The sequence below is a fragment of the Oncorhynchus masou genome, chromosome 32 (genome assembly GCF_036934945.1).
Source record: "Oncorhynchus masou masou isolate Uvic2021 chromosome 32, UVic_Omas_1.1, whole genome shotgun sequence".
NCBI classification, from domain to species: domain Eukaryota; kingdom Metazoa; phylum Chordata; class Actinopteri; order Salmoniformes; family Salmonidae; genus Oncorhynchus; species Oncorhynchus masou.
Window position 1 is genome coordinate 80,354,841 of NC_088243.1, and position 20,735 is coordinate 80,375,575.

The window sequence follows — 20,735 nt, forward strand, 5'->3', positions numbered from 1 at the left end:
AAAGTTGGGAGGGGCAGTTCCTCTTGCTGTTCTGTAGGTAAGCACCACGGTCATGTAGTGGATACGAGCTTCGACTGGAAGCCAGTGGTGTGTGAGGAGGAGCGGGGTGACATGGGAGAACTTGGGAAGGTTGAAAACCAGGCTGCAGGGTTCTGGATACGTTTCAGAGGTTTGATGGCACTGAGCTGTACATGACATCATTACAATACCAAACCACTGTAAGAGCTGTACATAACATCATTACAATACCAAACCACTGTAAGCGCTGTACATGACATCATTACAATACCAAACCACTGTAAGAGCTGTACATAACATCATTACAATACCAAACCACTGTAAGAGCTGTACATAACATCATTACAATACCAAACCTCTGTAAGAGCTGTACATAACATCATTACAATACCAAACCTCTGTAAGAGCTGTACATAACATCATTACAATACCAAACCACTCTAAGAGCTGTACATGACATCATTACAATACCAAACCACTGTAAGAGCTGTACATAACATCATTACAATACCAAACCACTCTAAGAGCTGTACATGACATCATTACAATACCAAACCACTGTAAGAGCTGTACATAACATCATTACAATACCAAACCACTGTACGAGCTGTACATAACATCATTACAATACCAAACCACTGTAAGAGCTGTACATAACATCATTACAATACCAAACCACTGTAAGAGCTGTACATAACATCATTACAATACCAAACCACTGTAAGAGCTGTACATAACATCATTACAATACCAAACCAATTTAAGAGCTGTAAATAACATCATTACAATACCAAACCACTGTAAGAGCTGTCCATGACATCATTACAATACCAAACCACTGTATGAGCTGTACATAACATCATTACAATAACAAACCACTGTAAGAGCTGTACATAACATCATTACAATAACAAACCACTGTAAGAGCTGTACATAACATCATTACAATAACAAACCACTGTAAGAGCTGTACATAACATCATTACAATACCAAACTACTGTGAGGGCTATACATAACATCATTACAATACCAAACCACTGTATGAGCTGTACATAACATCATTACAATAACAAACCACTGTAAGAGCTGTACATAACATCATTACAATAACAAACCACTGTAAGAGCAATACATAACATCATTACAATACCAAACCACTGTGAGGGCTAACTATACACAACATCATTACAATACCAAACCACTGTATGAGCTGTACATAACATCATTACAATAACAAACCACTGTAAGAGCTGTACATAACATCATTACAATAACAAACCACTGTAAGAGCTGTACATAACATCATTACAATAACAAACCACTGTAAGAGCTGTACATAACATCATTACAATACCAAACTACTGTGAGGGCTATACATAACATCATTACAATACCAAACCACTGTGAGGGCTATACATAGCATCATTACAATACCAAACCCCTGTGAGGCTATACATGGAGGGATGGAGGGATATAGGTGTAAAGAGATGGGCTGTGATGGAGGGATGGAGACATGGAGAGGTAAAGAGATGGAGGGATGGAGAGATGGAGGTGTAAAGAGATGGGCTGTGATGGAGGGATGGAGACATGGAGAGGTAAAGAGATGGAAGGATGGAGGGATGGAGAGATGGAGGTGTAAAGAGATGGGCTGTGATGGAGGGATGGAGACATGGAGAGGTAAAGAGATGGAGGGATGGAGAGATGGAGGTGTAAAGAGATGGGCTGTGATGGAGGGATGGAGACATGGAGAGGTAAAGAGATGGAAGGATGGAGGGATGGAGAGATGGAGGTGTAAAGAGATGGAGATGGAGGTGTAAAGAGATGGAGGGATGGAGGGATGGAGCGATGGAGGGGTGTTTGAGAGCAGAGTCATGTGGGTGATAATGCTTTCTTTGTCTCTCTCCCCCCTCCCTCTCTCTGCCCTCTCTCTACTCTCTCGCTCTCTCTTCCTCCCTCAGAGATGGACAACTTGTGTTTCTGAGTGAGGAGGAAAGTGCGTCTCTGTCCCAGGTTAACCCCTGCAGTACTGAGCCCAGAGACAGTGACCTCCTAGAGAGACTCTTCTCCTCTGACATCAGTACTGTCTACAGACTAGGTAGGGGGAGGATCACTCAGTCTATACGGTATACGGAATTAATGAGTTCTGTCAGACTACTGTAGGTAGAGAACCACTGTGTTTTACTGAGTACTGTCAGACTACTGTAGGTAGAGAACCACTGTGTTTTACTGAGTAATGTCAGACTACTGTAGGTAGAGAACCACTGTGTTTTACTGAGTACTGTCAGACTACTGTAGGTAGAGAACCACTGTGTTTGTATGTATGTAAACTTGTGAAAAGGCAGTTAAATATTGCATGTGTTCTTCCCACAGACAGACTGGATCAGTCTGATTTTACGTACATCAGAAACCAACCTGAACAAGGTTAGTAATACGTTATCTAAACAACAAGGTAATATTATATTTATCGAAGTTAATACGTTGTTTATCAGATTCTTAATACAGCAACAGCTGAATGGTAGAGTACTGTTTAGAGGCCATTATAAACTGTGCGGCTCCAGCCCTGAATGCTGATTGGTTGACAGCTGTGGTATATCAGACCGTACACCACGGGTGTGACAAAACATGTATTTTTACTGCTCTAATTATTGTGGTAACCAGTTTATAATAGCAATTAGACACCTCAGGGGTTTGTGGTATATGGCCAAAATACCCCGGCTAAGGGCTGAGTCCAGAAGAACGTATACCAAACTGCCTCATGTCTTATTGCGTATATCCTACTGTCTCAGTCAAAGTCTTAGCTTTTCTTCCCTGTTTAGGAGGAGGGAAGGAAACTAACAATGTTTACCTTTTTGCATATATGACATTTTACAAGGGAGAGAATACTGTATTATTTTGTTGAGAAAGCAGTATACACATAGCTGCACCAAGCTGAACTGCTCGTACAATTTACTTTGACAGCCAAGGATGTTTCATAGCCACATTTCTAATGCAGTTAACTTGAACAATGTACATTACATTGAGATTCATATGCAGTGTATCTAAACCCTTTCGCTCAGTGTTCATATTTTTCTCTCTCAGAGCATAAGCCCCCCACCAGTAGCCGGCAGTCCATCATCTCAGAGAAGAGTGACGCTACACTCCCATACCACTCCTCCTACGCATCCCAGAATGCTTTAGGGCGTGGCGGTGACGGGGAGCTGCTGTCCTTCGGTCTGGACAACACCTTCAGAGAGATGAACGAGTTCCAGGATGACCCACCCCTTTTCCTGGAGGAGGGGGAGGAGTCGGAGGTCTGTGACCCCACCTTGACCCTGCTCAACATGCATCACTTTCAGGTGAGAGGTCACAGGTTCACTGTTTAGAAATCGAAAGGTTTTAGACATGTCTGGTTCATATAATTCACTTGTGTTTGTTTATTCATTCATTCAAGCACTGTTGATTGGCAATAAAATACTCTATTATATTCTCTCCTCTCCTCTCCTCTCCTCTCCTCTCCTCTCCTCTCCTCTCCTCTCCTCTCCTCTCCTCTCCTCTCCTCTCCTCTCCTCTCCTCTCCTCTCCTCTCCTCTCCTCTCCTCCCTTCCCCTCCCCTCTCCTCTCCTCTCCTCTCCTCCCTTCCCCTCCCCTCCCCTCTCCTCTCCTCTCCTCTCCTCTCCTCTCCTCTCCTCTCCTCTCCCCTCCTCTCCTCTCCTCTCCTCTCCTCCTTTCCCCTCTCCTCTCCTCTCCTCTCCTCCAGGAGGACTTCCTGCCCCTGTATGACCTCCACCACTCCTTCCTGTGGCTGACGTTCTCAGGGCAGAGTGAGGAGGAGTTACTGGGCCACCTGGAGATTGTCAGAGAGGGGGCCAAGAGAACGGGCATGGCCTGGGCACACCGACGGGCATGCTTCCTACTGGGGAGGCTCTGTGCCAAGAAGCTCAAGTACTCCCAGGTAGGGCAGAAGGGAGTAACACTAGAGTACGCATGCATGGACACAGCACACACACACACACACACATACATGATTGTGCTCTTAAATGTACTTAAATGTCCTTTTCTCACCCCTCTGTCCCAGGCCCGTGTGTATTACGAGGAAGCCCTTGGAGTCTCTGTCGACGGTTTCTCTGACCTCCCTCTCCTCATCGCCCTCTACACCAACCTCACAGCCATCTACCTCAAACAGAAGATGGCCGACAAGCTGCCCCCGACCCTGGAGAAGGCCATTGCTCTGCTCCTCTGTCTCCCCAGACACACCTTCACCTCCCTGGATGAGTTTGAGCTGCTGAAGCTGGTGCTGCGGAGGTCTGTGGTGGAAGGGTACAAACACCTGGAGGCACGGGTCTGTTACCTCACCGCCAGCCTCTTCCTCCTCCTTAGGTTGGTGTTGTCTGTGTTGTCAATGCTCCCAAATGGCATCCAATTCCCGATATAGTGCAATACTTTTCACCAGGTCCCATAGTGCTCTGGTCAAAGGTAATGCACTATATAGGGAATAAGGATGCTATTTTGGACACAACTATGTACCTTGTTTTTATATATTTTTAATACACACACTGTATCACTTTTATGTGATTGTTGTATAATTAAAAGCTTGTTATAAATCAAGTATGTAATCCTTATTATTATTACAATTATTAATACAGAAAGATAGATGACGCCCTGCCCTTCGTGGAGCGCCTCCAGTTTCTCACCGTTACCCTGTCTGCTGAGGAGGGGCGCCCCATCGCCCCCCTGGACCTCAACTGGCTCCTGTCCCGGCTCTACCACCGTAAATACATGCCCTACCTGGCCCTGGCAGCCCTCAGCCTGGACACTGGACAGGATCACTCACTACAGGACGCCTTCCACAGGATAGAACTGTTCAGCAGGAACTCGGTAAGCTACGGTTTGTTTGTTAAGCAATCACTTTCTAATGTTTCAAAAACAAACTAAATATTACTACACAGTATACATCAGACTGGACCCTGTCTGTCAAAGATAATTCATAAAAATCACAGTTTCCCATGCTTGTTCAATGAACCATTAACAATGAATGAACAAGCACCTGTGGAATGGTTAAGACACTGACAGTTACACTGAAGAGGCCTTCCTACTGACTCTGAAAAACACAGAAAGAAAGATGCCCAGGGTCCCTTCTCATCTGCGTGAACATACCTTAGGAATGCTGCAAGGAGGCATGAGGACTGCAGATGTGGCCAGGGCAATAAATTGCAATGTCCTAAGACAGCACTACAGGGAGACAGCTGATCGTCCTCGCAGTGGCAGACAACATGTGTAACAACACCTGCACAGGATCGGTACATCCAAACATCACACCTGTGGGACAGGTACAGGATGCAACAACAACTGCCCGAGTTACACCAGGAACGCACAATCCCTCCATCATTGCTTAGACTGTCCACAATAGGTTGAGAGAGACTGGACTGAGGGCTTGTAGGCCTGCTGTAAGGCAGGTACTTACAAAAAGTGCTCTTCACTGACAAGTCTCACCAGGGGTGGTGGTCGGATTTGCGTTTATCAGCAAAGGAAAGAGCGTTACACCGAGGCCTGTACTCTGGAGCAGGATCGATTAGGCGGTAGAGGGTCTGTCATGGTCTGGGCCAGAGTGTCACATCATCATCAGACTGAGCTTGTTGTCATTGCAGGCAATCTCAACGCTGTGCGTTACAGAGACGACATCCTCTTCCCTCATGTGGTACCCTTCCTGCAGGCTCATTCTGTGCGTGATTTCCTGTAAGACAGGAATGTCAGTGTTCTGCCATGGCCAGTGTTACGCACGCCTCTATGAAGAGGGAACGCAACACCCTGCTACAACTCAACTCTCCGTGAAGTGAAAAAGGTATGGACTGTAGGTGCGAGTAAGGATGACAACAGACAGAATGTGGTACCGTTTACAAGGACTTTATTCCTTTACACGGTAATATGGGGAAAAGGGCCTGGACAGAACCAAAGCAAAGAAAGTAAATCTCAAAGCCCCCCCCCCTCTCCTATCTTACCTGCCTAACCAATACTTACCTAATTTAGCACCACCTGGTGCCCTAACCAAAATACAGGGGGTGGTCCGCCCAGGTCTTACCTATTGTGCCGAGACAGTGAATATGCTACGGGTATACAGTGCCTTGCGAAAGTATTCGGCCCCCTTGAACTTTGCGACCTTTTGCCACATTTCAGGCTTCAAACAAAGATATACAACTATTTTTTTGTGAAGAATCAACAATAAGTGGCACACAATCATGAAGTGGAACGACATTTATTGGATATTTCAAACTTTTTTAACAAATCAAAAACTGAAAAATTGGGCGTGCAAAATTATTCAGCCCCCTTAAGTTAATACTTTGTAGCGCCACCTTTTGCTGCGATTACAGCTGTAAGTCGCTTGGGGTATGTCTCTATCAGTTTTGCACATCGAGAGACTGAAATTTTTTCCAATTCCTCCTTGCAAAACAGCTCGAGCTTAGTGAGGTTGGATGGAGAGCATTTGTGAACAGCAGTTTTCAGTTCTTTCCACAGATTCTCGATTGGATTCAGGAGAAACTGCTGTTCACAAATGCTCTCCATCCAACCTCACTAAGCTCCAGCTGTTTTGCAAGGAGGAATTGTAAAAAATTTCAGTCTCTCGATGTGCAAAACTGATAGAGACATACCCCAAGCGACTTACAGCTGTAATCGCAGCAAAAGGTGGCGCTACAAAGTATTAACTTAAGGGGGCTGAATAATTTTGCACACCCAATTTTTCAGTTTTTGATTTGTTAAAAAAGTTTGAAATATCCAATAAATGTCGTTCCACTTCATGATTGTGTCCCACTTGTTGTTGATTCTTCACAAAAAAAATACAGTTTTATATCTTTATGTTTGAAGCCTGAAATGTGGCAAAAGGTCGCAAAGTTCAAGGGGGCCGAATACTTTCGCAAGGCACTGTATGTATGTACGCGGGCCTCTTGCCTAAGCACTCCCTATGTGCCTTCCCCTTCCCCCCTGGGAACAAATGAAACAGGAGAACAAATAATTTCTCAAACAAACTCAGAAACAAAGGACATCAAATAAGCTCTATCTGAGCAACAAACTCACTGAACATACCAACTGCTACTAGCCATGGAGTCAACCAATCAGCTGCATGAGGGATTTCAGGAAGCCATTTCCTGAAATAAACACATGCTTATACACAAACTACAACACAAACTGGGGAACGTAACAGCCAGCGAAGAGCCCAGATCTCAATCCCATTGAGTACTTCTGGGACCTGTTGGATTGGAGGGTGAGAACTTGCAGGTGCCTTGGTGGAAGAGTTGGGTAACACCTCACAGAAAGAACTGGCAAATATGGTGCAGTGCATGAGGAGGAGATGCACGGCATTACTTAATGCAGCTGGTGGCCACACCAGATACTGACTGTTAGTTTTGATTTTGTACCCCCCCCTTTGTTCAGGGACACATTATTCAATTTCTGTTTGTCACATGTCTGTGGAACTTGTTCAGTTTATGTCTCAGTTGTTGAATCTTGTTATGTTCATTCAAATATTTACACATGTTATGTTTGCTGAAAATAAACGCAGTTGACAGTGAGAGGACGTGTCTTTTTTGCTGAGTTTATAGTTCTTCAAATGTTTTACATGTAAATGTTTCATAGGTGCGTCTGAACCCGCGATGGAAAGAGGGGACGTCTCTTCTCCCAGCCCAGATCGTGGTGTACCTGCAGCAGGCTCTGGCAATTGCGGAGCGGGGTGACGACCTTAAGACCCAGAGAGACCTATGTCTGGGCCTGGCCTGTGTTTACCAGCAACACGGGGCCCTGGAGAAGGCCCTGCCCTGTGCCCAGCAGGCTGTACAGACCGGGGGAGGTATCAACGAGGAGGAGGGGTTTGAGGCGTCAGTACTGCTGGGATGGCTGTTAGTCCTGACGGGACAGCATGAGAAGGCACAGAACACCTTGCAGCCACTATTACAGTCTCTACAGGTAACTACAGTCTATACAGGTCACTACAGTCTCTACAGGTAACTACAGTCTCTACAGGTAACTACAGTCTCTACAGGAAACTACAGTCTATACAGGTCACTACAGTATCTCTGGTAACTACAGTCTCTACAGGTAACTACAGTCTCTACAGGTAACTACAGTCTATACAGGTCACTACAGTATCTCTGGTAAATACAGTCTCTACAGGTAACTACAGTCTCTACAGGTAACTACAGTCTATACAGGTAACTACAGTCTCTCTGGTAACTACAGTATCTCTGGTAACTACAGTCTCTACAGGTAACTACAGTCTATACAGGTCACTACAGTATCTCTGGTAACTACAGTCTCTACAGGTAACTACAGTCTCTCTGGTAACTACAGTCTCTACAGGTAACTACAGTCTCTACAGGTCACTACAGTCTCTCTGGTAACTACAGTCTCTACAGGTAACTACAGTCTCTACAGGTCACTACAGTATCTCTGGTAACTACAGTCTCTACAGGTAACTACAGTCTCTCTGGTAACTACAGTCTCTACAGGTAACTACAGTCTCTACAGGTCACTACACTCTCTCTGGTAACTACAGTCTCTCTGGTAACTACAGTCTCTCTGGTAACTACAGTCTATACAGGTCACTACAGTATCTCTGGTAACTACAGTCTCTACAGGTCACTACAGTCTCTCTGGTAACTACAGTCTCTACAGGTCACTACAGTATCTCTGGTAACTACAGTCTCTACAGGTCACTACAGTATCTCTGGTAACTACAGTCTCTACAGGTCACTACACTCCCTCTGGTAACTACAGTCTCTACAGGTAACTACAGTCTCTACAGGTAACTACAGTCCCTACAGGTAACTACAGTCTCTACAGGTAATGGCAGTCTCTACAGGTAACTACAGTCTCTACAGGTAACTACAGTCTCTACAGGTCACTACAGTCTCTCTGGTATCTACAGTCTCTACAGGTAACATTATCTCTACAATATTATGAGTATCATCATCAACAGCTGCTTGTGTTACAGTAGTTTTTAACAGGACTTGTAAAGATCTTGTAATCAATGAATCAATCAAACCTCTATCTCCTTTCTTTCCTTGCAGGGAACCGACAGCCCGACCCAGAGGGGAGTGATCCACAACCTGCTGGCTCTGTGTCTGCGGCAGCAGGGTGGCATCCCCGAAGCTGGCAGCCACCTCCACCATGCCCTCACCATCTCCAGGGAGAGTGGCAACCAAAGGAACCAGGCCCTGGCCCTCGCCAATCTGGGCTGCCTGGCACTGGGCGTGGGGGCACCCACACTGGCAGAACGATTCCTATTCAGGTCAGCAAGGAGGGAGGGTGTGTGGGGCTGAGGGGGCAGTGTGTGTGTGTGTGTGTGTGTGTGTGTGTGTGTGTGTGTGTGTGTGTGTGTGTGTGTGTGTGTGTGTGTGTGTGTGTGTGTGTGTGTGTGTGTGTGTGTGTGTGTGTGTGTGTGTGTGTGTATGCGTATACAGTAGGTGACTGCGTACATGCGTGCTTGTTACATTTGTAATAATATGAATCCTTTCCTGGTCGAGTTAGTGTCTGTATCTCTACACGGTTGTAACCTGCTAAATGAGAGGGACTGTTTCCTACTGTATATCCCTCAGGTCTCTGTGGTTGTAGCCTGCTAAATGAGAGGGACTGTTTCCTACCGTATGTCCCTCGGGTCTCTGTGGTTGTCGCCTGCTAAATGAGAGGGACTGTTTCCTACTGTATATCCCTCAGGTCTCTGTGGTTGTAGCCTGCTAAATGAGAGGGACTGTTTCCTACTGTATGTCCCTCAGGTCTCTGTGGTTGTAGCCTACTAAATGAGAGGGACTGTTTCCTACTGTATGTCCCTCAGGTCTCTGTGGTTGTAGCCTGCTAAATGAGAGGGACTGTTTCCTACTGTATGTCCCTCAGGTCTCTGTGGTTGTTCTTGGAGATCTGGGAGAGTCCCGTTGACGAGGAACACGTCCAGACCTACCTATGGTTGGGGCGGAGCTACAAGGACAGGGGAAGGAGCCAGGACGCCAGGCTGTGTTATGAGATGGGCCTCCTCATCTCCCTCCAGGCCAGGAATCTACCCAGTGAGTTACCTTAACCCTAATCCTCCACAGCAGGAATCTACCCAGTAAATATCACTGTCAAAACTAACCCAAAATCTAAACCTAACCTTAACGCTAGTTCAACAAAACTACGAAAGACAACAATCAATCACGATCATGTAAATCAAAAGTAGCTACTATCTGAACTTTTACCTCTGTCTTCTGTCTTCTTCTGTCTCTGTCCTCTCGTTTCTCTCTCATATTGTGTCTCTGTCCTCTTGTGTCTTTGTCCTCTTGTGTCTCTGTCATCTTGTGTCTCTGTCCTCTGTCCTCTTGTGTCTCTGTCCTCTGTCTTCTGTCCTCGTGTGTCTCTGTCCTCTTGTGTCTCTGTCCTCTTGTGTCTCTGTCCTCTTGTGTCTCTGTCCTCTGTCCTCTTGTGTCTCTGTCCTCTTGTGTCTCTGTCCTCTGTCCTCTTGTGTCTCTGTCCTCTGTCTTCTGTCCTCTTGTGTCTCTGTCCTTTTGTGTCTCTGTCCACTTGTCTCTGTCCTCTGTCTTCTGTCCTCTGTCCTCTTGTGTCTCTGTCCTCTTGTGTCTCTGTCCTCTTGTGTCTCTGTCCTCTGTCCTCTTGTGTCTCTGTCCTCTTGTGTCTCTGTCCTCTGTCCTCTTGTGTCTCTGTCCTCTTGTGCCTCTGTCCTCTGTCCTCTTGTGCCTGTACTGTGTCCTCTTGTGTCTCTGTCCTCTTGTGTCTCTGTCCTCTTGTGTGTCTCTCTCTCTCTCTCTAGGTCAGATGGTGGTGGCTAAAGTCCTGAGTCGTCACTATGCTGACGTGCTGCTGTATGGACAGAGTATCCTCTACTATGAGCACTGTGTGTCTGTGTCCAGGGACCTGAAGGACAAGAGACTAGAGGGAGAATATCTAGAGATCCTCAGTAGCCTCTACCTGTCCCTCAATACTGAGAAGTAGGTTTATATATCTGTCTGTCTCTACCGCTGCCTCAATACTGAGAAGAAGGTTTATATATCTGTCTCAATTTCAATCTCTCCCTCTGTGTCTATCTCTCTCTCTGTGTCTATCTCTCTCTCTGTGTCTATCTCTCTCTCTGTGTCTATCTCTCTCTCTGTGTCTATCTCTCTCTCTGTCTATCTCTCTCTGTGTCTATCTCTCTCTGTGTCTATCTCTCTCTGTGTCTATCTCTCTCTGTGTCTATATCTCTCTGTGTCTATCTCTCTCTGTCTATCTCTCTCTGTGTCTATCTCTCTCTGTGTCTATCTCTCTCTGTGTCTATATCTCTCTGTGTCTATCTCTCTATCTGTGTCTATCTCTCTCTCTGTGTCTATCTCTCTCTGTGTCTATAAATTCAATTCAATTCAAGGGCTTTATTGGCATGGGAAACGTGTTAACATTGCCAAAGCAAGTAAAGTAGATAATATATAAAGTGAAATTAACAGTAGACATCACACATACAGAAGTTTCAAAACAATAAAGACATTACAAATGTCATATTCTATATATACAGTGTTTTTACAATGTACAAATGGTAAAGGAAACAAGATAAAATAAATAAGCATAGATATGGGTTGTATTTACAATGGTGCATGTTCTTCACTGGTTGCCCTTTTCTCGTGGCAACAGGTCACAAATCTTGCTGCTCTGATGGCACACTGTGGAATTTCACCCAGTAGATATGTGAGTTTTTCAAAATTGGATTTGTTTTCGAATTCTTTGTGGATCTGTGTAATCTGAGGGAAATATGTCTCTCTAATTTGGTCATACATTGGGCAGGAGGTGAGGAAGTGCAGCTCAGTTTCCACCTCATTTTGTGGGCAGTGAGCACATAGCCTGTCTTCTCTTGAGAGCCATGTCTGCTTATGGCGGCCTTTCTCAATAGCAAGGCTACGCTCGCTGAGTCTGTACATAGTCAAAGCTTTCCTTAATTTTGGGTCAGTCACAGTGGTCAGGTATTCTGCCGCTGTGTACTCTCTGTGTAGGGCCAAATAGCATTCTAGTTTGCTGTTTTTTTGTTAATTCTTTCCAATGTGTCAAGTAATTATCTTTTTGTTTTCTCATGATTTGGTTGGGTCTAATTGTGCTGCTGTCCTGGGGCTCTGTAGGGTGTGTTTGTGTTTGTGAACAGAGCCCCAGGACCAGCTTGCTTAGGGGACTCATCTCCAAGTTCATCTCTCTGTAGGTGATGGCTTTGTTGTGGAAGGTTTGGGAATCGCTTCCTTTTAGGTGGTTATAGAATTTAACAGCTCTTTTCTGAATTTTGATAATTAGTGGGTATCGGCCTAATTCTGCTCTGCATGCATTATTTGGTGTTCTACGTTGTACATGGAGGATATTTTTGCAGAATTCTGCGTGCAGAGTCTCAATTTGGTGTTTGTCCCATTTTGTGAAGTCTTGGTTGGTGAGCGGACCCCAGACCTCACAACCATAAAGGGCAATGGGCTCTATGACTGATTCAAGTATTTTTAGCCAGATCCTAATTGGTATGTTGAAATTTATGTTCCTTTTGATGGCATAGAATGCCCTTCTTGCCTTGTCTCTCAGATCGTTCACAGCTTTGTGGAAGTTACCTGTGGCGCTGATGTTTAGGCCACGGTATGTATAGTTTTTTGTGTGCTCTAGGGCAACAGTGTCTAGATGGAATTTGTATTTGTGGTCCTGGTGACTGGACCTTTTTTGGAACACCATTATTTTGGTCTTACTGAGATTTACTGTGAGGGCCCAGGTCTGACAGAATCTGTGCATAAGATCTAGGTGCTGCTGTAGGCCCTCCTTGGTTGGTGACAGAAGTACCAGATCATCAGCAAACAGCAGACATTTGACTTCGGATTCTAGTAGGGTGAGGCCGGGTGCTGCAGACTTTTCTAGTGCCCGCGCCAGTTCGTTGATATATATGTTGAAGAGGGTGGGGCTTAAGCTGCATCCCTGTCTAACCCCACGACCCTGTGTGAATCAATTTGTGTGTTTTTTGCCAATTTTAACCGCACACTTGTTGTTTGTGTACATGGATTTTATGATGTCGTATGTTTTACCCCCAACACCACTTTCCATCAGTTTGTATAGCAGACCCTCATGCCAAATTGAGTCGAAAGCTTTTTTGAAATCAACAAAGCATGAGAAGACTTTGCCTTTGTTTTGGTTTGTTTGGTTGTCAATTAGGGTGTGCAGGGTGAATACATGGTCTGTTGTACGGTAATTTGCTAAAAAGCCAATTTGACATTTGCTCAGTACATTGTTTTCATTGAGGAAGTGTACGAGTCTGCTGTTAATGATAATGCAGAGGATTTTCCCAAGGTTACTGTTGACGCATATTCCACGGTAGTTATTGGGGTCAAATTTGTCTCCATTTTTGTGGATTGGGGTGATCAGTCCTTGGTTCCAAATATTGGGGAAGATGCCAGAGCTCAGTATGATGTTAAAGAGTTTTAGTATAGCCAATTGGAATTTGTTGTCTGTATATTTGATCATTTCATTGAGGATACCATCAACACCACAGGCCTTTTTGGGTTGGAGGGTTTTTATTTTGTCCTGTAACTCATTCAATGTAATTGGAGAATCCAGTGGGTTCTGGTAGTCTTTAATAGTTGATTCTAAGATCTGTATTTGATCATGTATATGTTTTTGCTCTTTATTCTTTGTTATAGAGCCAAAAAAATTGTAGAAGTGGTTTACCCATATATCTCCATTTTGGATAGATAATTCTTCGTCTATCTCTCTCTCTGTGTCTAGCTCTCCCTCTGTGTCTATCTCTCCCTCTGTGTCTATCTCTGCCTCTGTGTCTATCTCTCTCTCTGTGTCTATCTCTCCCTCTGTGTCTATCTCTCCCTCTGTGTCTATCTCTCCCTCTGTGTCTATCTCTCCCTCTGTGTCTATCTCTCCCTCTGTGTCTATCTCTCCCTCTGTGTCTATCTCTCCCTCTGTGTCTATCTCTCCCTCTGTGTCTATCTCTGCTTCTGTGTCTATCTCTCTCTCTGTGTCTATCTCTCTCTCTGTGTCTATCTCTCCCTCTGTGTCTATCTCTCCCTCTGTGTCTATCTCTCTCTCTGTGTCTATCTCTCCCTCTGTGTCTATCTCTCCCTCTGTGTCTATCTCTCTCTCTGTGTCTATCTCTCCCTCTGTGTCTATCTCTCCCTCTGTGTCTATCTCTCCTTCTGTGTCTATCTCTCCCTCTGTGTCTATCTCTCCCTCTGTGTCTATCTCTCCCTCTGTGTCTATCTCTCTCTCTGTGTCTATCTCTCTCTCTGTGTCTATCTCTCTCTCTGTGTCTATCTCTCTCTCTGTGTCTATCTCTCTCTCTTTTTCTATCTCTCTCTCTGTGTCTATCTCTCTCTCTGTGTCTATTTCTCTCTCTGTGTCTCTCTCTCTCTGTGTATCTCTCTCTCTGTGTCTATATCTCTCTCCCTCTCTCTCTCTCTCCCTCTATCTCTCTCTGTGTCTATCTCTCTCTCTGTGTCTATATCTCTCTCGGTGTCTCTCAATGCTGCAAAGTAACTGCTTTGAGTATATTTCTGTTTTGCTATTCTCAGATCATCAAGGAAGTATCTGGACTACAGTAAGCAGAGTCTGAGGATTAATACAGTTATTCAATTCAAACAGATCATCAAGGAAGTATCTGGACTACAGTAAGCAGAGTCTGAGGATTAATAAAGTTATTCATTTCAAACAGATCATCAAGGAAGTCTCTGGACTACAGTAAGCAGACTCTGAGGATTAATAAAGTTATTCAATTCAAACAGATCATCAAGGAAGTCTCTGGACTACAGTAAGCAGAGTCTGAGGATTAATAAAGTTATTCAATTCAAACAGATCATCAAGGAAGTATCTGGACTACAGTAAGCAGAGTCTGAGGATTAATAAAGTTATTCATTTCAAACAGATCATCAAGGAAGTATCTGGACTACAGTAAGCAGAGTCTGAGGATTAATAAAGTTATTCATTTCAAACAGATCATCAAGGAAGTATCTGGACTACAGTAAGCAGAGTCTGAGGATTAATAAAGTTATTCATTTCAAACAGATCCTCAAGGAAGTATCTGGACTACAGTAAGCAGAGTCTGAGGATTAATAAAGTTATTCATTTCAAACAGATCATCAAGGAAGTATCTGGACTACAGTAAGCAGAGTCTGAGGATTAATAAAGTTATTCAATTCAAACAGATCATCAAGGAAGTATCTGGACTACAGTAAGCAGAGTCTGAGGATTAATAAAGTTATTCAATTCAAACAGATCATCAAGGAAGTATCTGGACTACAGTAAGCAGAGTCTGAGGATTAATAAAGTTATTCATTTCAAACAGATCATCAAGGAAGTATCTGGACTACAGTAAGCAGAGTCTGAGGATTAATAAAGTTATTCATTTCAAACAGATCATCAAGGAAGTCTCTGGACTACAGTAAGCAGAGTCTGCGTATCTCCATTGACCTGGGGAAGAGAGAGGAAGAGTCAGAGACCTGGCTTCAGGTGGGACGCATCTACTACCTCATCCATGAAGACGAACTGGCTGACATGTACCTACAGGTGAGTTCAGAGATATATATATATATATATATCTATAGAGAGAGAGAGATTTACTACCTCATCCACAAAGACGAATTTGCTGACAGGACCCCTCACTGTGGGAGAAGAGGGAGGGAGGACAAGAAGAGCAGGCAAAGGGAAGTAGATTAGTGTCCCTCTGTGTTCCTGCATAAACATTATGGACTTTTATCAGTCAACAACCACAGTGATAACCCTCTACTCCCCACACCTGACCTATAATCACACGGGATCAAATCATCATGTTTTATCATATGATGTCACAATCTGTTTCTCTACAAACCTTGTTTATAACATCCTGCATTGCATGACCCAAATGTCAAACAACAAGGTGGGAGTTGAATGAATTATAGGTCCCATGTTCTAGGACTGCTACTTTGACCGTACGAGACACTCCCTGGCAGCATTGGATCAATACGATGATGTATTGATTATGAATCGATTATGATTGATTGGCAGGCGGCAGTGAAGACAGCCCTGAGGATGAACGACCCACGCTTTGCCATGAGAATCTACGAGGAGGCAGGAGACGTCTTCTTCAAAGGCAACAGGAACAGGCCGGCATCACTGCCCTTCTACAGGGTATCATTGAATTGAATAAACTTTATTGGTCACCAGAGAAGGAAGTTAGGTTGTAGAGTGTCTATCTACTCCTTGAGTTTGCAGATTTTTCTCATTTATTGATAACGTTTATTTCAAAGTCACTTTCTGTATAATAGTTTCAGTTCAATTGGAAATGTACACACATTTATAACAGGTGTGTCTTTATACTCTGGCCTCAGCCTGTTAAAAGCAATACATTATAACACCAGTGGTTCTCTGCTCTTGTTTTAGGACGGCAGTCTCCCTATTGCTCGGAGTATCCGTGACGTCGACTCAGAGTTCAGACTGCTGAGTAAACTGACTGAACTACTGATGACCCAGGAAGAACACGAAGAGGCTCTACAGTATGCCATTCTGGCTGTACAGATCAGCACCAAAACAGGTACTGTAGGAGGGAGGGACAGAGTTCAATTTCCACTTTTATGACCTGGACCGGGATTTGAAGCAGAAACCCTTCGGCTTCCAGCTACTGGTCTGCTTCCTCTAACCAGGACTGCCAATCTTGGTTGGAATCTATTCATTCCATTGGTGTAGATAACCATCGTGCTATGTTATTGTCCTCCAGGTGTGTGTGTGAACGAGCGCGCAGCGTACCACCGTCTGGCTACAGTGTACTACAGTCTGGAGCAGTATGAGATGACAGAGAACTACTACCTCAAGTCTCTGTCTCTCAGCCCTGCTGTACTGCAGCACCCCCTGGAGGCTAGATACTACACCAAGCTCTACTGCAGGCTGGGGGACCTGACCCTGCACAAACTCAAGGTAAAGGCTCTGGCTCTGGAGGGCAGAAGTAATGCCGATGTTCTTTACTATCGGGTAGTTCATTAACCTGTACAGGCTTTCCAGTTGAATAGCACTTCAGTATGTGAGAGAGAGACATGGGCTCCTGAGTGGTGCAGCGGTCTAAGGCACTGCATCTCTGTGCTAGAGGTGTCACAACCAGTCGTGATTGGGAGTCCCATAGGGCAGCGCACAATGGGCCCAGCGTCGTTAGGGTTTGGCCGGGTAGGCCGTCAATGGCAATAAGAATTTGTTCTTAACTGACTTGCCTAGTTAGAAATAGTAACAAACCCTTTTACACTTTTAATTAATACATTAACTAAAAGGCCAATTATTTCCAACACCTCTGTCCTCCTCCTCTCCCCCATCTCTCCATCTCCCTGCCTTCCTATCCTCTCGCCCATCTCCCCCTCCCTCCTCTCCTCCATCTCTCTCCCCCTCCTCTCCTCCATCTCCCCCTTGCCCTCCTCTCCTCCATCTCTCTCCCCTCCTCTCCTCCATTTCCCCCTCCCTCCTCTCCTCCATCTCCCACTGCCCTCCTCTCCTCCATCTCTCCCCTGCCCTCCTCTCCTCCATCTCCACCTGCCCTCCTCTCCTCCATCTCCCCTGCCCTCCTCTCCTCCATCTCCCACTACCCTCCTCTCCTCCATCTCCACCTGCCCTCCTCTCCTCCATCTCCCCTGCCCTCCTCTGCTCCACCCCTACCCTTTTTATCTTCCTCCCTGCTTCCCTTCTCTCCTCTTATCCACCCCCAACCTCCTCTCCTCCATCTCTCCTCCCACCCCCCCTAACTTCCTCTCCCCAGGATGCCTATGACTCGATGGGCTACTTTCAACTTGCTCAGGCTGCTGCCCTGGAGGACCGTGCCAACCCACAGGCACTGTATGTGGTCTACATGAAGCTGGCAGAGATCCATGCCAACCACATGCCAGACCCACTGCTCTGCCAGGCTTACAGGGACAGGGCACAGAGCCTGAGGAGGGAACTCTCTGGGCTGGGAGAGACGGATGGGAGGGGAGGAATGACAGAGGGGAGGGGACGAGAGATGGAGGGGAGGGGAGGAGAGACGGACGGGAGGGGAGGAGAGATGGAGGAGAGGTGAGGAGAGATGGAGGAGAGGGGAGAAGAGACATGTGATACAGACCCAGGGACGAGAAACACAGACATGAACGAGATCTAGCCAGAGACTAGGTAGTGAGTCTACAGATACTATCCACAAAGAGGCTATTGACATGGACAGTGCATAGAGCTGAGGTTGGAGCCTGCTGGGCTATGGGAGACATGGAGAGGGTAGAGACAGAGGGACAACACACAGGACTGGGAGACATGGAGAGAGGAGAGACAGAGACAGGACATCCCAACACTATAGAGAGTAAAAACACAGAGAGACAGCATAGAGTCACAGAAAAGAGAGAAACAGAGACTGAGACTGGATGTGGTGACTATCAATGTAGAAGCTAACTCCCAAGATGCTAACTGTAAGGATAGCAGACAGATCAATGCAGATAGCCATGAAACATATTCTGATGTGTTTTTAAAGGAGACCGAGACACCAGTCACTCAAACCCAGACAAGAACCTCAGAGGCTACTCACACAGACCAAGACACTGACAGTACAGACACAAGCGCATGTCAAGCAGACGTTGAACACACACATAATGACTATACAACAACAAGCAGTGTATTTGTAGACACTACAATAACAGAAAACTGACAGTACAGACAGAATACCTTACGACCCGAACACCACAGAGACTATGCCAACAGACACATGCATCAAACATAGCGACTCAACAACCACAGACACAGATAAAGACACGCCCTACAGACAGCAGTGCCACAGACACAGAGGTAACCCATGGAGACAGCCCTACAGACAGCAGTGCCACAGACACAGAGGTAACCCATGGAGACAGCCCTACAGACAGCAGTGCCACAGACACAGATCCTCTCCAAGACAGACACAGAGGTAACCCATGGAGACAGTCCTACAGACAGCAGTGCCACAGACACAGAGGTAACCCATGGAGACAGCCCTACAGATAGCAGTGCCACAGACACAGAGGTAACCCATGGAGACAGCCCTACAGACAGCAGTGCCACAGACACAGAGATAACCCATGGAGACAGTCCTACAGACAGCAGTGCCACAGACACAGAGGTAACCCATGGAGACAGCCCTACAGACAGCAGTGCCACAGACACAGAGGTAACCCATGGAGACAGCCCTACAGACAGCAGTGCCACAGACACAGAGGTAACCCATGGAGACAGCCCTACAGACAGCAGTGCCACAGACACAGAGGTAACCCATGGAGACAGCCCTACAGACAGCAGTGCCACAGACACAGATCCTCTCCAAGACAGACACAGAGGTAACCCATGGAGACAGCCCTACAGACAGCAGTCCCACTGACACAGAGGTAACCCTTGGAGACAGCCCTACAGACAGCAGTGCCACAGACACAGAGGTAACCCATGGAGACAGCCCTACAGACAGCAGTGCCACAGACACAGATCCTCTCCAAGACAGACACAGAGGTAACCCAGGGAGACAGTCCTACAGACAGCAGTGCCACAGACACAGAGGTAACCCATGGAGACAGCCCTACAGACAGCAGTGCCACAGACACAGAGGTAACCCATGGAGACAGCCCTACAGACAGCAGTCCCACTGACACAGAGGTAACCCATGGAGACAGCCCTACAGACAGCAGTGCCACAGACACAGATCCTCTCCAAGACAGACACAGAGGTAACCCATGGAGACAGCCCTACAGACAGCAGTCCCACTGACACATAGGTAACCCATGGAGACAGCCCTACAGACAGCAGTGCCACAGACACAGAGGTAACCCATGGAGACAGCCCTACAGACAGCAGTCCCACTGACACATAGGTAATCCATGGAGCCCTACAGACAGCAGTCCCACTGACACAGAGGTAACCCATGGAGACAGCCCTACAGACAGCAGTCCCACTGACACATAGGTAACCCATGGAGCCCTACAGACACAGGTACAGACACTGATATCGATTGTTCAGACAGTAACATTATAAAGACAGACAGACATCGTTCAGCCACAGACGAACCAGGATGATGATAGATTTGTTCACACCCTCACAGATCCTCTCCATAAAGATAGCATCACTCCTACAGCTATTTAGACTGACAAAGATGTCGACCATCTTTACTATGTCCAGCTTTGTTTTTTTCCATTAATATTGTCTGTGTGTAATTATGAAGAGCAATTTTTCTATAGTTTATATACTCTGTATATTACAGAGGTTTTTAAAGCTTTGTAAATATGTCATTTTTATAACTGAATTAAAGTTATGTATGACGAGATCTTCGTGTTTGTTTTGGTGTTATTCAGTTGTAAGGATTTGTCAACCAACCCTAACATACAGCTTAAACTTAGGCTAGAGTTTCTAAATAACAAACGGGTCATTTAGTCAATATTTCTAAATATCATTTATTTTTATTTCACCTTTATTTAACCAGGTAGGCCAGTTCTCAATTACAACTGCAACCTGGCCAAGATAAAGCAAAGCAGTGTGACAAACACAGAGTTACACATAGGATTAACAAACGTACAGTCAATAACACAATAGAAACATCTATGTACAGTGTGTGCAAATGTAGTGAGATTAGGGAGGTAAGGCAATAAATAGGCCATAGTGGCAAAATAATTACAATTTAGCATAAACACTGGATGATAGATGTAGAGATGATGATGTGCAAGTAGAGATACTAGGGTGCAAAAGAGCAACAAAAAAATAGCAATATGGGGATGAGGTAGTTTGG

General features: G+C 45.4%; 1 protein-coding gene across 3 annotated transcripts in view; it reads left to right on the plus strand.

The window, feature by feature from the left end:
* Positions 1-20,276, plus strand: part of LOC135526663 (SH3 domain and tetratricopeptide repeat-containing protein 2-like) — a 56,649-nt gene extending 36,373 nt beyond the window's left edge. Inside the window, exons 10-24 of one of the 3 annotated variants that reach the window (XM_064955202.1) lie at positions 1,978-2,114; positions 2,390-2,440; positions 3,098-3,354; positions 3,756-3,950; positions 4,074-4,375; positions 4,642-4,873; positions 7,625-7,951; positions 9,055-9,275; positions 9,878-10,044; positions 10,785-10,962; positions 15,376-15,526; positions 16,004-16,126; positions 16,379-16,529; positions 16,713-16,909; positions 17,733-20,276. In XM_064955202.1, coding sequence (XP_064811274.1) covers positions 1,978-2,114; positions 2,390-2,440; positions 3,098-3,354; positions 3,756-3,950; positions 4,074-4,375; positions 4,642-4,873; positions 7,625-7,951; positions 9,055-9,275; positions 9,878-10,044; positions 10,785-10,962; positions 15,376-15,526; positions 16,004-16,126; positions 16,379-16,529; positions 16,713-16,909; positions 17,733-18,029 — 2,986 coding nt within the window. In that variant the 3' untranslated portion in view covers positions 18,030-20,276. Of the gene's footprint in view, positions 1-1,977; positions 2,115-2,389; positions 2,441-3,097; positions 3,355-3,755; positions 3,951-4,073; positions 4,376-4,641; positions 4,874-7,624; positions 7,952-9,054; positions 9,276-9,877; positions 10,045-10,784; positions 10,963-14,535; positions 14,668-14,745; positions 15,332-15,375; positions 15,527-16,003; positions 16,127-16,378; positions 16,530-16,712; positions 16,910-17,732 lie in introns of those variants that run through there. The other 2 variants (XR_010453341.1, XM_064955203.1) reach the window with 2 other exon arrangements.
* Positions 20,277-20,735: the final 459 nt, after the last annotated feature.